This window comes from Lagenorhynchus albirostris, chromosome 3 (genome assembly GCF_949774975.1).
Source record: "Lagenorhynchus albirostris chromosome 3, mLagAlb1.1, whole genome shotgun sequence".
Taxonomy (NCBI): domain Eukaryota; kingdom Metazoa; phylum Chordata; class Mammalia; order Artiodactyla; family Delphinidae; genus Lagenorhynchus; species Lagenorhynchus albirostris.
This window is the reverse complement of record NC_083097.1, coordinates 147,299,971-147,314,856: the sequence shown is the minus strand read 5'-3', so window position 1 is coordinate 147,314,856 and position 14,886 is coordinate 147,299,971. Positions and strand designations below refer to the sequence as shown.

At 50.9% G+C, this 14,886-nt stretch overlaps 1 protein-coding gene across 1 annotated transcript in view; it reads left to right on the top strand.

Moving 5' to 3' along the window:
• Window positions 1–14,886, top strand: part of STK10 (serine/threonine kinase 10) — a 120,182-nt gene that overhangs the window by 77,716 nt on the left and 27,580 nt on the right. Inside the window, exons 8-12 of the mRNA XM_060144184.1 lie at window positions 1,464–1,598; window positions 2,466–3,011; window positions 5,480–5,610; window positions 10,153–10,276; window positions 10,727–10,906. Of these exons, the coding sequence (XP_060000167.1) occupies window positions 1,464–1,598; window positions 2,466–3,011; window positions 5,480–5,610; window positions 10,153–10,276; window positions 10,727–10,906 (1,116 nt within the window). The remainder of the gene's footprint in view (window positions 1–1,463; window positions 1,599–2,465; window positions 3,012–5,479; window positions 5,611–10,152; window positions 10,277–10,726; window positions 10,907–14,886) is intronic.

Below are 14,886 nucleotides of genomic sequence, written 5' to 3'. Positions count from 1 at the left end.
TCTGGCCTTCCACAATGTACTAAACAGATAAGAATGAACAAGCAGATAGGAGTGATTTGTAGTGGACCTATCAGTTGTGACTGTGTTTTCAAGGTGTTAGAAAATTTATTCTCTGTAGTCATTTAAATACTTCCCTGCAATCTTGTTGACACTGTTCCTCCTCTGATAACTGACAGTAAAGACAGTGAATTTCATCAGAGCCTTCCTGCGCATTTCAAATGAGCAAATTCCAACCTAACAACTGTCCCACCCTGCCCCTGCCAATGCCTTTCTACGTGAGTGTGGGGAATTGAGGAATCCCTTGTCCCCGTCCACAACCTGGTGCTGGGGACAAGATGCTCAGAGACAGACTTGTACCAGGGAGACCTTCGGGCTGATTTACCATCTGCGGAGGTCTTAAAAGCTTTGGTGTTTTCCAAGGTCCGTGAAAGAGCCTTCACTTTTTAAAGATGTGGCATTTCTGTAAACACCTAGGAATAGAACCTACACTACTTGGCCTCGATATTTTGCAAACACACACATCCACCCTGAGACCTATATGAGCGTGTTCATAGCACCTTTATTAATAGTTGCCCCAAATGGGAAACAACACGAATGGCCAGCAACAGCAGGAAGAAGAAACAAACCGTGACAGAGTCACGTGGTAGAATACCGCGCGGGAATCAAAAGGGAAGCGTTTACCGACATATGCAACAGGGTAGGCGAACCTCATCGTCTCAGCTCAACTTGTGTTGAGTGAGGAAAGCCAACCACAAAGGAATACGAACTCTGTGATTCTGTTCAGATGAAGTTAAAGAGAAGGCAAACCTAGTCTCTGGAGCTGGGTGGCTGTGGGGTGTGAGGTTGACTGCACGGGGAATGGGGACCTTCTCGAGGTGATGGAAATGGTCTGTGTCTCAAGCTGGGTGGTGGTTACGCCGGGTGTGTACGTATGGAAAAAGTCCCTGAGCTTAATGATTTGTGAACTTTACTGTGTGTAAGTAATTCTTCAATAAAGTATATGTGTGTATACGCATGTATATACTGTATATATTATATTTTTTAAACCATATATGAAAACCTTTTAAAAAAGTAAATTAACAAACAAACCTCCTGAAACATTACTTCTGCTCCCGCTTTGGGCTAAGCTCTTCCCCGCGCGTGATCTCATTCCATCCTCATGCCTTCCCTGTGCGTCTGGCATTATTGTCTCCACTTCAAAGGTGAGAAGCCTGTAGCTCAGAGAGGGAAGGGGACTCGCTCGGTGTCACACAGCTGGTGAGTGGCAGAGCTGGCTCACTTTCCACCACACACAGGACTTTCTGAGCTGCCTCTGGGTCTGCCTGACCAAGTTCACGTTCACGTTTCGCTCAGGGATGCCGCTGGCCTTCTCCGCCTGGGGGATTGCCTCCCCCAGCCTTGGCTGCCCCATCTCACCCCCCAGCCCACAGTGGTTCTAATCCAGCTGTCTTGCCCCCCCTCAGCATCCCTTCGTCAGCAGCATCACCAGCAACAAGGCTCTGCGGGAACTGGTGGCCGAGGCCAAGGCTGAAGTGATGGAGGAGATTGAAGACGGCCGGGATGAGGCGGAAGAGGAGGACTCGGTGGATGCCACCTCTGTAAGGCCTGGAGGAAGCGGGGGTGGGGGGGCGTGCGGGAGGGATGGGATCCCCGCAGGCCTTGACTGGTGTGGGAGGGGCCTGGCGGTGCAGGAAGGGTTCCCTTCTGTTTATCCCCAGCTCAGAGGTCACAGGCCCTCACGCCACCAGTTACGTAAGACCGCACGTGGGCTGGGATGAGGCAGCAGGGCGTGTTGACCAAATCCTGTACGTTTTCAGGGAAGACCCGGAATCAGATTTTTTTTTTTTTTTTTTTTTTGCTGTACGGGGGCCTCTCACTGCGTTTCACAATAGCAACTATTCACAGTATTTCACAATAGCAACATTTTCAGTACTTTCTACCCCTGAAAAGCTCTAAAAAACAAAAACAAAACAAAAAAAGTGGCTAATAGTCTGAATCTAGCCCCTGGATAGGTTTGGCTTGGCCTTTCTGTGATTTTTTTTAAACATTTGAGTTGGTTACCATCTAAAAATTGGGAGATGTCATGTACAAGTCCAGATTCGAGCTTGCCTTGAAAAATTGGAAGGTCTGGGCACAGGGGACCCATTTTCCCATGTTGTCACAACTGGCTGGAGCAGGGTAGCCACTGCCCCCTTTCGACAGGGCATGAGCTATCTAGCTGGCCACGGTTGCCTCCACTCCTAGGAGGAATACCTATTCCTCAAAGCAAGTAGTACAATAATTTTATTGTTAGTTAGGCAGTAAGGAGTGGGGAGGACTGTGGCCTACTAGAGAGGGATACCTATCGTACCTCCCTGGCCCACTTCACCTTGTGGGTGTCTGACTTCCTGACCTCACTGCATCCCTGACTCTTGCCTCGGACACACAGTAGCATGGCCTTGACTATGTTTTTTTTTTTCTCCTAGCCTCTGGGGAACCACACTCAGGAATCCTCTGAGGTGAGTCAGCTGAGCCTCGATGCTGACAAGCTTCTCAAAGAATCATCTTTCACCCCACTGCCACCTAGCCAGCCTCAGGACATTGTGAATGGGCCCAACCAACCCTCTGGGGACACATCCCTCCAAGCCACCAGCCCCCCAGATGTGGCCCCTGGAAATGAGAACGGCCTAGCGGTGCCTGTGCCCCTCCGGAAGTCCCGACCGGTGTCCATGGATGCCAGGATTCAGGTATCCGAGGAGAAGCAAGCCACTGACCAGGGTGGGGACCTCAGTCCAGCAGCCAGCAGGTCCCAGAAAGCAAGCCAGAGCCGTCCCAACAGCAGCGCCCTGGAGACCTTGGGTGACGAGAAGCTGGCCAACGGCAGCCTGGAGCTCCCTGCCCGGGCGGCTCTAGGCCCTTCCAAGAGGGACTCAGACTGTGCCAACGCCTCCACCTCCGAGAGCACGGACTATGGTGCCTCCCTCTCAGCCGACCTGTCCCTGAACAGAGAGACGGGCTCTCTGTCTATCAAGGTAACGCTGGCCCTTGTGCCTCAGGCTTGGAGCAGGAAGCACTGCAGAATGTGTTGCTGCCCAGTTTTGGTGTTGGAAGGCATATGGTGGCTGCCTTCCATTATAAGTAGTTCATGAGACTGCTCTTTCTTTAAAGAGCTCTCCGTCTGATTCATAGTTAAACCCCCAAATATCTGAGTTCGGTCTGGGATTTAGTCCTGTCAGGCAATTAATTGGTTTGGGTTTTAATTTCAGTTTGGGTTTCCATGTAAATTGGGTTTGGTTAAAGGCCCTGCTAAAATGGGGGAGAGACAATTCTAGAAGCGAAAGTTCTCTGACTTGGAGGTCAGCCGTGTGGTCCAGCTGCCGACTGATTCAGTTAAAGGGAGTGGGCTCGAGGCTTCCTCCTGGCTCGTGGCTGTCCTGCAGGAGGTAGCATTGTGAATGACAGTAGCCACTGCACTTGAGAGCTCAGCACGGGGCCCGTACTGCAAAATGCTTAAAAGCAACCACAGATGAGGCGCCTTCAATCATCCCAAAGTACAGCCCAGCAAACAGAGGCTCAGGTGGGAGGTGGGGAGCTGGTCAGACTCCAGACTCTGAGCTCTGAATCCCACATGCCATTCTGCCCTCGCGGTGGGAGCTTTGGCCTGCTTGTCCTCAGGAAGGGCAGACCGCATCCCCTGCCCATCTCACAAATCGTGAGATATTCGTGAACTCGCCGTTGGTCACCTGGTTGGCCACGCTGAGGACCTCATCCCCAACCAAGGCTGAATTTACAGAAGGTTCTGCATCTTTTTTGTTTTTTCCTTCTGTCACTTACTTGGTGAAAATGACACAGCAGAGACTCAGAAATATTGGCCAAATGAAAGAGAGCCAAAGGAGAGGCAGTCAGCCAGCACGATTAGCTTTGGGAACAGAAAGAAAGCACAGTTTTAACAGGTCGCCAGGACAAGCGGAGATGGCAGCAGCTTTGATGTATAATCATCTTCCTTAGGATAGGGGGTCTGTCCCTTCTCTTAAAAAGACACTAAGGGTTAAAAAGAAAACAGTAATTTTTTTTTTTTCTTTTAAATAAAGGTTGACCCACCCACAGCCGGGTCCCCACCTCTTCTCAAGGGTATTGAGAACATCCTTTGCTGGCGGGCTGGCAGTGAGTCAGGGAACGAGGCTGTTCTGATAAGAGTCCACGGCTGCGTCAGCACCCTTGGCTTGACGGGGAGCCTGTTACCCCCAGGCGGAGGCCCTGTGACCAGGAGCAGCTCTAGTGTGAGGGCTGCACCCAGGCCTCCTTCCTCCCCCGCCATCTCCAGCCAGCCTGCATTTCTGGTTGCTGGCCTGACTCATCTTGAACTGAGTCCTGGGACACGTGAGCTGGATGCTGTAGGGCGATGAGCTGCAGGGTGACCTTTCAGGGCCCGTAGCATCCAGAGCTCCTGGGCGAGGGGCTATGGGAAGAGGTGGGAGCCTGCAGGGGAGGGGAACCCAGACCTCAGGGCCAAGGGCAGTCTGCTGGGCTCGACCGAGCGGGCACGGGGGTCAGCGCGGACTTTGAGGGCAGAGGCCTCCTGCTGGGCGCCACCCTGGCTCTCCCTTCACTCTCAGGCTGGCAGGCCCTCGGAAAGGCCGGCCTGGACTGCACCAGGAAGGGCCTCGGAGACCAGTGGAGAGGTCGGAGGGGAGAGGCCGTGATGACTTCCGTGCAGGCCCACGGGCCTCATCCGAATCAGGATGGAGGACTTTCAAAGGGTATTTAAATACCCTTAACTCCTCCTGGAGGAGTTCTGGCAGCACTGTGTAAGCAACCACACGTGAAAGGCATGATTATTCATAGGGAAAAGTAAAGATAAAGATTATGAATAATCTCGTGGTGGCTCCAGATGGGCGTGGCCTCCTGTGGAATTCAGGTCAGGTCAGATCTGGCTGCCAAAGCGGTTATGGACTCTGGTTTTCCGGGCTCTTTGGATTTTGGCATTGAGGATCAGAGATCGTGGTCTGCAATAATAAGTATCAAAAATAAATACCAAGCGTTGAACCCTTGCCACGAGCCGGGTGGTGTTGTATGCCCCACCACCATCGCACCTTTGGAACCTCCTCTGACAGGTCGGGGAAGCTGAGGCTCGGAGAGGCCGAGGGACTTGCCCAGGGTCACAGAGCCAGTAGGTGGTAGAGGGAAGATTGGAACCCAGCTCGCTCTTTCTGACGCCGCGTCTTGTGTGTGAGAGAGTGCTGGCAGCCAGCGAGCAGGGGATGGGCCGTGTCTGAAGGGCGAGATCAGGGAGAGGAAAGGGCCCAGCGTCAGACACTCAGGGCCCGCCCCCCCCCCCCCATTGAAAAGCTTGAGGCAAGAGGGGGACAATGGACAGTCGCCTCCTGCCTGGACGGGGCTGAGGCTCTGGGGCCAGGAGGGCTGTGGGCTGCACCCTCTGTGTCGCCCGTGGATTCTTAGCTGTGATGCTGAGCTTTGCCTGATGATCTGCCCCGGCCAGAACTCGAGGCTGCACAATAAGACCCTCAAGAGGACACGCAAGTTTGTGGTGGATGGCGTGGAGGTGAGCATCACCACCTCCAAGATCATCAGTGACGATGAGAAGAAGGACGAGGAGATGAGATTTCTCAGGTAAGCCCGGGAAGGGCCGCTGATGGTGGTGATAGGGTGGGGATGCGGTGAGAGGGAGGGGCGTGGGTCCTCCTGGTGCAAGAGCTGTTTGTCTGTCTACAGCATCAAGTGTGGGATCAGGGACACAGAAGGAAGCTGGCTTTGCCTGAGATCCTGCATTCTCTAACCCACCCAACCCCCCATCCACCAATCCATCCACCCACCCACCCATCCATCACCTACCCACCTACCCAGCCCTCCACCCTCCCCTCCAGCCAGCCAGCCAGCCATTCACCCATGTATCCATACCCCCCAGCAGGTTGGGGGACGTGATGGTGACCCAGGTAGTAGAGGCTGTTGCCTTTGTAAAACTCACACCTCATGGGCCAACAAACAGCACACAAGATAATTCCCAACTGTGGTACATGCTGTGAAGGGAATAGTATGGGTGAAAGGATAGTGGGCCCCTGGGCCGGGGTCGGGGACGCCGCTCTGTGGGAAATCCCCTGAGCAGAGCCAGGAGGTTGAGAGGAGCTGGCCACGAGCAGAGCCGGGGGATCACGGAGGGAACTGCAAGGCCAAGGCCTGAGGGTTGACCGCGTGGCTTGTTTAGGGACCTGAGAGGGCAGGGCTGGAGTGTGGAGTGTAAGGTGGGAGGGAAAGGATGGGGAGCCGTCCCGGAACCTGCAGGGCCAAGGTCATGTTGGCCCGTGGGCAGGGGTGGAAGAGTGTGGATTTCATCCCCAGTGTAGCTGGAGTGAAGCAGGTGGAGAGTGACCAGCGGTAACATCCCTTTTGAAAGCCAGCTCCACTGCCGTATGAGTCTGGGCGTAGAGGGGGCAGGACTGATGCAGGGATCCAGGGAGACCCCGGCCAGGATGGTGGCCAGACAGAGGGAAGAAGTGGTTGGATGCAGCATGCATTTTGGAGGCAAAACCCATGAAACTGGAAGGGATTGGTGTGGGGAGGAGGGTGTGAGGCAAAGCTGTTTGCTAAGAACCATCTTTGCACTTTTAAGGCGCTCAGGCGCCCTGACAGCCCTCCTCAGGGAGACCCTATCTCGGCCGTTCTGTAAATTAGGAAGCTTTCTTTTTTTTTTAAACCTTTTTTTTTAAGGTAGAGTTTATTAATTAATTTATTTTTGCTGTGTTGTGTCCTTGTTTCTGTGCGAGGGCTTTCTCTAGTTGCGGCGAGCGGGGGCCACTCTTCATCGCGGTGCATGGGCGGCTCACTATCGCGGCCTCTCTTGTTGCGGGGCACAGGCTCCAGACGCGCAGGCTCAGTAGTTGTGGCTTATGGGCCCAGCTGCTCCGCGGCATGTGGGATCCTCCCAGACCAGGGCTCGAACCCGTGTCCCCTGCATTAGCAGGCAGATTCTCAACCACTGCGCCACCAGGGAAGCCCTAGGAAACTGTTTCTTGGTGGGAACTTACCTGCCTCAGGTCATCCAGGTGAGAAGCTCTGTCTGTGTGAGGGTTCTACCCGGCTTCCACTGGACCAGGAAGCTTGCTGGGGGGCTTGGGGGTGAGGGGCTTCACAGTTAGGGAGGGAGGCCTTGGACCCACGAATCTCCCTTGAGGCCAGGCCTTTGAAGGCTAAATTCATGATTGATTTGTAGGACATCTCTAACATATCAAACACATTCATATCTTTAAAAAGCACAGGGACTTCCCTGGTGGTCCAGTGTTTAAGACTCCACGCTCCCAATGCAGGGGGCCCGGGTTCAGTCCCTGGTCGGGGAACTAGATCCCACATGCGTGCCTCAGCTAAGACCCAGTGCAGCCGAAAATAAATAAATAAATATTAAAAAAAAAAAAAAAAAGAAACAAGGCCTGATTTTCCTAGAGGGGTGGGATAGGGAGGGTGGGAGGGAGACGCAAGAGGGAGGGGATATGGGGATATATGTATACGTATAGCTGATTCACTTTGTTATACAGCAGAAACTAACACACCATTGTAAAGCAATTATCCTCCAATAAAGATGTAAAAATAAATAAATAAATAAAATAAAAAGGAGAAAAAAAAAAAAAGCACAGACATCCCAAAGCCAAACATAAGCAGTTTTGGATGGCTGGGGGCATTTCTGCCCTCTAGGAGCCAGGGGGATGAGAGGCAGACTTTTCATTGGTGGAGTTTCCGCGTGCACGCATATGCACACACGCACACGCACGCACGCACTGGTGTCCTCATCTGTGTGCGCTGGAAAGGCTTGAGGCTGGGGGAGGGGTGGGTGTGGTTGCTCTTGGACGATGACACCACCTTCTGTTTTAATGGTCACCTGGGAGGTGACCTGTACTCCTCACTCTTCAGACCCCAAGGGCTCCGTTTCCTTTCCATCACCTTCCCTCTGGGCAGTTCAGGTTCCTGGGGTTGAAATTCCAGACCCCGTCTAGAAGCGATGCCTCTGGCCCTGGCACTGGGCCTCCACCTTCCTCCCAAGCAGAGGAGTGGGTGCCACTTAGGTTTGAAAGGTGAGATTTAGCCGCGGTGGAGAAGAGGTGCTCACGGTGAAAGAACAAGGCTTTGCTTGTTTGCCTGCTGTGGTCTGAAGGTCCGCACGTCCTGTCAATGTGGCCAGGCCGCCAGGCTGCAAGCTGTGGCAGGCTCTGGCCCGCGTCCCTGGTCGTACCTGGATCCTAGCGTTTCCGGGGGATCGGGTGACACGTAGGCTTTTGAATGGTGTCACCGAATGGTTGCTCTCACAGATTGAGGCTGCTAGGTCAGAGTTCCTTCTGGTTTTGCCTAAAATTGCTGGTTCTTTCCTTCTTAAGCCTGTGTCTGCCTGCCTTTCCCTTGTGAGAACTCAGGTTGGTCAAGGAGGAGATGTCAGAACCTGGCTGCTTACCTCCTTCTCTGTTCGTTTTTTGGTCAATTGTTCTCTGAGCCTTAGTCTCTCTTGTGTCAGGGTCTCCCTCTCTTCGTCAGCTCTCAGCAATCACCTCCTGTCTCCTCTCTTCCCAAACGCAGAGGCTCCCAAGGAAGCTTTCTTCTGTGCCTCTAGAAAGCATTTCTGGCTTTTCCCAGAGACTGGGCAGCCTTTACCTCTTCTTCTCGTTATCATTCGAGAAGTTACCACTTGGGGAGTGATTGCCATGTGCCAGACAGACACTACAGGTATCATCTCATGTAACCTTAAAGAACCTGAGAGGTAAAGATTATCTCCCCATTTTACAGATGCAGGAACAGAGCCTGCAAAGACTGAGCGACTGCCTAAGGGAAAGTGAGCTGAGCTAAGATTCAAATAAGGCCCCCCGACCCCTGAGAGCGTGCAGGCCTCTCCTCCTGCAGCTGTTCCACTCAGAGCTGTGAGGAAAGCCCCACAGCGGGGGTGGCCATGGTACAGGCTGCAGACGCTGGACTGGAATAGGACACGGGCTGCCAGGGAACCGCCCCCCTTTCACAGTCAAGAGGCCCAAGTTCTTTCTGCATCCTTTTAATTTCTTTTCTGATTCCATAAATGATACATATCAAGTTTTAATGGACTTGCCCAGAAAGAAACACAGTTGGTGGGGTTTATCCCACCAGTATTTTTTCTGTGTACACACATATACACAGTGACAATAGGTATGTTACCAAATGAAGGTACACTGTGTGGTTGGGGTCAAATTTTTATTGTATTTACATTCTGAATAGGTAATATCGTGGTTCAAAACTCGACAAGAAAAAGAGGGTAAACAGCGAAAAATTTCCCTCTCTCACTTTTCTGCCAGCCATCCAGCTCCCCTCCTTGTGTTAATATTTTACAGTGTAATCCTTCCAGAAACACTCAGTGTTTAAATAGGAAAGTAAACACACACATGCACATGTGCACACACATATAGGGTCCTTTTTGTTTTTCACCCAGATGGTAGGTAGCATAGGAGACCCACACTCTTCAACACCTTGCTTTTTTCATTCAGGGATCCATCCCTATCTGTTCATAAAGAATTGCTGCATTTTTCATAGATTTTTTTTTCCATGTAATTCAATATCTCCGAGAACTTGATTTTTTTAATGGTTGTATAAAATTACATCAGATGGACATATTTAATTAGACTATATTGGTGGACATTTGTTTCTAATTTTGTACTATTATAAATAGCGTTGTTACGGATATCCTTATTCAATTTTGTTGTGCATCTATGAATATCTCTTTAGAATCAGTGTCCAGAAGTGGAAGCTACTATGTCAAAAGGCAGAGACTTATTGCATTGTCCTCCCCTTGTATTCTTGCCTATTTAATGAAGATGTTATTTCTTTTTAATTTGTATTTCATATCCACCTAGCTAATTTAAAGATTTTGTCTTTTGTTTCATGTCTGTCCATGTTCTGTGCCGCTTTTTAAAATTAGAATATTCCTGTTTTTCTTATGGATTTGGAAGCACCCTTTATATATTAAAATTATTAACGTTTTGCCTGTCAATAAATGTCCAATAAAGTCTGAGTTCTAAGTCCGCGTCATGCCTCTACCCCAGTCTTGTGTGACGCCTCTCCACGCCCCAGCCTTCAGTGTCCCTAGCTATGAGTTACATGATCACTGAGGGCACTTTCTGACTGAAATGTCCACATCCTTCCACCCTTCAGGCGCCAGGAACTCCGAGAACTTCGGCTGCTCCAGAAAGAAGAGCATCGGAACCAGACCCAGCTGAGCAGCAAGCATGAGCTGCAGCTGGAGCAGATGCACAAACGTTTTGAACAAGAAATCAATGTGAGCGTGAGAAAAGATGGGTCCCTATAGGGCTTCTTGCTTCCATGTTTTCTTTAAGCGGAAGTTGCAGAGTGAGGATGATTGGGCATGGAGAATAATTCACGACAATTGCCCAATTCCTCTGTTTCCTGATCTCATTAGGCGTTGACTTATAAACACAGCATTGCATGAAGGTCACGATGCTCCTCTGAGTCACACAGGAGGATCTCTAGAGGGGCCATAACCTTTACTGAGCCCCATGCAACAACCCTGCGAGGTAGATGGTTTGGTCTTCCTTTTGCACATGAGCAAAAAGACTCAGAGAGGTTCAGTGACTTGTCCCAGGTCACACAGCAAAGAGGTGGTAGACCTGGGATTCAAACCCAGGTCTGAGCACGGGCTCTGGGCTTTCCCCATCTCCCTCCCAGGTATAAGGTGACTTTCCTGAACTTCCCTTTCTGCTCCTTCCAGGCCAAGAAGAAGTTCTTTGACACAGAGCTGGAGAACCTGGAGCGTCAGCAAAAGCAACAAGTGGAGAAGATGGAGCAAGACCATGCTGTGCGCCGCCGGGAGGAGGCCAAGCGGATCCGCCTGGAGCAGGAGAGGGACTACGCCAGGTTCCAGGAGCAGCTCAAGCTGATGAAGAAGGAGGTGAATACGTGTTGGGTGGAAGCAGGGGTGTCTAGGAGGATTAGGACCCTCCCAGTTGCAAGCAATCAAAACCCAACTCAACCTGGCCTCAGAAACAGAGGGAATTTGGGGGAGCTTGTGTGCATGAAAAGCTCACATCCAGCTATGTCTGGGTCTACACCCTCCCGCTGTGCCAGTAGGAGCCCCTTCCCCATCATTTGGGCTCTGCTTTCCTCTGTGTGGATTTGGTTTCAGGCAGGCCCTTGCCATGCGGCCTCAGGCAGCTTCCGGTACGTCCCCCCAGCTTAGCAGCCCTCGCTGAAAGAGAGCAGGAGGAAGGAAGGGATGGCAGTTCAGGGAAACTCGAGATGCTGTCTCCAGAGGGGCAGTGGGTGCTGGATGGGTGCACACACGTCCTCCATGCCCTACTCTCCCTTCCCCCAGAACAGCAGCCCCCTAGTTTGGACCTATGTGCCTGTTCTCCCTCTTTTCCCGTCCAGCTGGAAGGGGAAGTGGGAGGTGGCAAAGAGGTAGATGGTCCTGAGACAAGGGAAGGGTGGCGTATTTCTCAGCCTGCCCAGGGAAGGGCATCTGGGTCCCAGAGAGCAGCTCACACCTCCCCCTGTGGAGCCAGACACTGGGAAGCTGGGACAGACTTTCTTTCCTAAACTCTCAGGAGGAAGGAGGGGGACGAGGAGGGTAGAAGCCCTGGGGCAGGTATACCAATCAAGGCTGCTTCCCAATCTCCAGATGGGAGCAGCAGGTGAACAGCTTCCATGGTGCTCGGGGACCTCAGAACCCAGCTCCTAGACTTGACTGTGACGGACATGACATTTGGTGTATCCAAGGGCCCTCCGGTGGCTGCCTGTGGGAACCGGGCCACGAGCTGGCTGAGCAGGGCCAGGGCTGGGATGAGACAACTTGTCTAGGGCACAGAATTTAAGGAGGTGCCAAAAAACTCCATAATCAACATAAATAATATTCTGATGCAGTGTTTTAAAATAAAAATTCATGTAAAATATTCATGATGAACAGAATATCAGCTATTTAAAACAGAGGCAGGGGACTTCCCTGGCGGTCCAGAGGTTAAGACGCCGTGCTTCCACTGCAGGGGGCGCGGGTTTGATCCCTGGTCGGGGAACTAAGATCGCACGTGCCGCGTGGCGTGGCCAAAAATAAATGAAATAGAATAAAATAAAATAGGCAGGATCCGACAGGGCTGGGGTTAGTGTGAGGCGATGAGGCTGAGCCCTGCAAGTATAGGACTTGACCCTGTCTGTATTTGAATTTTGTTCATAGTTCTTTTTTGCATGAATTTTGAGTTTTTAAAATTGTATTTATCTTGATCACTGAGTGTTTTGGCATTCCCTTTTGTGCCTGAGGTGAGTGCCTTGGCTTACCCTGGTCCTGAACCTCCTGCTGAGAGATGGGCCAGTGGGCTGAGATGTGTGGAGGGGAGGAGGGAGAAGCTGATACTAAGCACATCCCCAGCTCCAATGCTGGGAGCACAGACTTGGTTCCAGGTCTTGGCTGTGTGGCTCAAAGCGAACTGCTGGGCTTTGGACAAGCTACAGGCAGACCTTGTTTTAATGCACTTCGCAGATACTGTGTTTTCTTATTTTTACAAATTGAAGGTTTGTGGCAACCCTGCGTTGAGCAAGTCTTTCTGCACCATTTTTCCAACAGCATTTGCTCCCTTCCTGTCTCTGTGTCACATTTTGGTAATGCTTGCATATTTCAAACTTTATCATTATGATTATATTTGTCATGGTGATCTGTAATCAGTGGTCTTTGATGTTACTTTTGCAAAAAGATTACAACTCGCTCAGATGATGATGAGCATTTTTTTAGCAATAAAATTTTTTTAAGTTGTATGCAGTTGTTTTTGTAGACATAATGCTGATGCAAACTTAACAGACTACAGTATAGTGCAAAGATAATTTTTTCTATGCACTGGGAAACCAAGATATTCACGTGACTTGCTTTATTGAGATGTTTGCCTTATTGTGGTGGTCGGGAACCGAGCCAGCAATATTTTTTGAGTTCTTGCCTGAGTTCTGGCTGCCTTCTGTCACAGTGAGAGTTATTCAGCTACTGTTCTGTTGAATATCTACATGTGTGGCACTGTAGGAGGTGCCAGGGATACTGTAATGAACAAAATAGATAGGGTCCCTACACTCAAGGAGTTGTTAATTGCCAGGGAAACCAGAAAAAAAAAAAAGCACATCAAATAAAAAAACACTTGCCCATTGCATACATGCTGTGAGAGCAAATAGGTTGGTTAACTAGAGAAGTTACGGAGAGATCAGTATGTGACATTTAGGCTGAGACCAGAAGGATGTTTCTAGGAGGGTGGAACAGCATGTGCAAAGGCCCTGAGGTGTGCGAAAGAGCTTGGAAAGAACTGAAAAAATGATCAGTGTGGCAGGAGCTTAGGAAGCGATTGGGAGATTTGGACGAGATGAAATCAGACAGGTAGAGAGGGGCCAAATCACGGAGGGAGGTGAGTCAGAGGCAGGAGTTTGCTGTTTGATTCGGTGCTGTTTACCGTGCATTCCTCTCAGATGTTTTGAGCATTAAATGAGAAGCACCCAGTGTCTGCCCCAGAGCAAGTACCCCGCGGATTCCAGTTTCCTCTTGGCGCCTCACCCCATCACATGCGTGCACCCTTTGTACGTGCGGGTGGGGGAAGGAGTTGTGGGGACTTTAAAAGTGGGAGAAAGAGGAGGTGCCTGGGACGGGGAGGTGTGAGGGGTCGCCACGGAGTTCCTCGCCCTTGGCCGGCACCGACCTTTAACAAAGGTGGACGTTCTTGTTGTTGGCAGCATTCTAGGAGGGTTTTCAAGCCTGTCAGTGAATTCTGAGGCAGTGCGTAGGATCTGGTACTTGGGCTTCTACTCAGATTCAGTTTTTAGGTTTTTCTTTTTCCCTGGGTGTTTTTCTTCAAAACGTTTTCATGGAAAGAAAAAGCTTGACCTCTTTGCCCTTTTGGCTTCTGCCGTTTGCTAAGACTGTGACCCTGTCACTGTCCTCCCATGAGGCATTCTTGCTGCCAGGACTCCGGCTCGCTGACTGAACAGAGCTGCTGGCTTTAACCTGCTTCACGGTGGAGCCAGGCAAAGTGTAGGCGGCTTGTGCTTGCTTCCGGTTCCCAGAGCTAGCTGCAGGGGTTTTGTTACTTAATTAATCAGTATATAGTTTTAGAGCTCCTACTGTTTGTCACCCCTGTACTAGGCAGTGATGAGCAAATCACACACAGCCCCTGTCCTCAGATTTGCCATTGTTGTAAGAGGCTGTCAATAGGGAAAGAGTTGCATGTTACATGGTTATAAGAAGTTTGAGAACATACTACATTTTTATCAGAGGGAGTAAAGGGGGAAGGTGGTCTTTTCCACTTGTAAAGAGAGAAGCAAGTTCTTTTAGGATTGCATCATAGGGAAGTGGTTGTGTGGGCCTGGAGTCAGAGAAACCCGAGTTTGAATCCCGACTCTGAACTCGGGCAAGCTGCTGCAACTCACGGAGCCTCTGTCTCCTCTGTGAAAGCAGGTAATGACAGGATCACTCATGACGCTGTTCTGGATAGAGACTAAATGACAGAGCCAGGCGCCTGGCACCTGGTAAGCACTTACTGCATGCTGGCCCTTTCGGTTATTCTTACCATTATCATTATTATCAGTGTCCAAAGTAAGGTCTAGAGATTCTTGCTGGTGGAGGCCGGTGAAGGGCTTTGCTTCATGGTACCCCCCCCCAGGTGTCCCACGATTCCACATCCTGCCATTGCCTACTCCACAGTCTGAAGACCTTCGATCACAGAGGTCACCTGTGTGAGGGCTGCTGGCAAAGCCCAGCAGGGAGTCTTGGGTACGCCCTTGGATTGGTGGTTAGGATGCACCAGCAGGGGTGAAGGACAAAAGTGGGAATGAGTAGGACCCCCAGTTGAGCGGGCTCTGAACTACCCACAGATGCATTAGCCAGCCCAGTGCTGCATCAGAGAAATCCAC